The sequence below is a fragment of the Aptenodytes forsteri genome, unplaced genomic scaffold, assembly GCF_000699145.1.
Source record: "Aptenodytes forsteri isolate BGI_AS27 unplaced genomic scaffold, ASM69914v1 Scaffold850, whole genome shotgun sequence".
In the NCBI taxonomy this organism is placed as follows: Eukaryota; Metazoa; Chordata; class Aves; order Sphenisciformes; family Spheniscidae; genus Aptenodytes; species Aptenodytes forsteri.
In genome coordinates this window covers 1-911 of record NW_008795102.1, presented here as the reverse complement: position 1 = coordinate 911, position 911 = coordinate 1, and the positions used below count along the sequence as shown (strand labels likewise).

The following is a 911-nucleotide window of genomic DNA, read 5'->3' as shown; positions in this document are numbered from 1 at the left end:
CCCATGGGAGCCCCCCGACCGACGCCCACCCCCAGCCGGCCCCACCCATGGGTGCTCACCGGGCGACACTGCTCCTCGGTAAGAACCGTCTCCTTGTTCTCCTCGGGGAGACACTCCAACGCGTCAAAGTAGAGCCATTGGGTGATGGGCGTGAACTTCCCCGACACCGCCTGCGTCACAGTCCTCGTTAGGGGGCGTCCGGGTCCGGGGAGGGGGCCCGGGTGGGGAGGGGACCCGGGTGTCAGGGGAGGGGACTTAGGTGGCCCGGTACCTTCATGACCTCCTGGGCCGCCAACCCCCCGATGAAGGCGTTGACGGGGGCCAGGTCACCGGTGGCCTGGAAGGCCAGTTCCCGCAGCAGCTCCTCGTCCAGCTCCGCCCCCTGGGCCACCTCCCGGGTCAAGGCCACCACCTCCGCCGCGTCACCCTGGGTGGGGACGCACAATGTTGGGGACATCTCTGGGGACACCACAGAGGACCCTCGGGAGCACCCGTGGAGAAAGGCGAGGCCACGAGCGGTGGCGTGTTGGTGAAGGAGCTGGTGGCCTCAACGTCCCCCATGGTGTCCCCAATGTCCCCAAGACTCCCCGTGTCCCCAACGTCCCTGATGTCCCCAACATCCCCAAGTGGGGGTGGGGCCGCGGTGGGTGGCCGCGTTGGTGCAGGACCCGGTGGCCTCCATGTCCTCAACGTCCCCCACGTCCTCCAGCATCCCCAACACCCCGATGTCCCCCAATGTCACCAACACCCTCAGTGTCCCCAAGTTGTGGCGGGGCCGTGCTGGGCGGCCCTGTTGGTGCAGGACCCGGTGGCCTCCACGTCCCCAGCATCCCCAACACCCCGATGTCCCCTGGGTCCCCAACACCTCTGATGTCCCCCAACGTCCCCAAGTTGTGGCAGGGCCGTGCTGG

General features: G+C 68.4%; 1 protein-coding gene across 1 annotated transcript in view; it reads right to left on the bottom strand.

Moving 5' to 3' along the window:
- The window catches only part of LOC103897123, a gene marked incomplete at both ends in the record, with an annotated part of 10,520 nt that extends 10,093 nt beyond the window's left edge, over positions 1 to 427 (bottom strand). The window contains 2 exons of the mRNA XM_009277090.1: positions 60 to 170; positions 272 to 427. Coding sequence (XP_009275365.1) covers positions 60 to 170; positions 272 to 427 — 267 coding nt within the window. The remainder of the gene's footprint in view (positions 1 to 59; positions 171 to 271) is intronic.
- Positions 428 to 911: the final 484 nt, after the last annotated feature.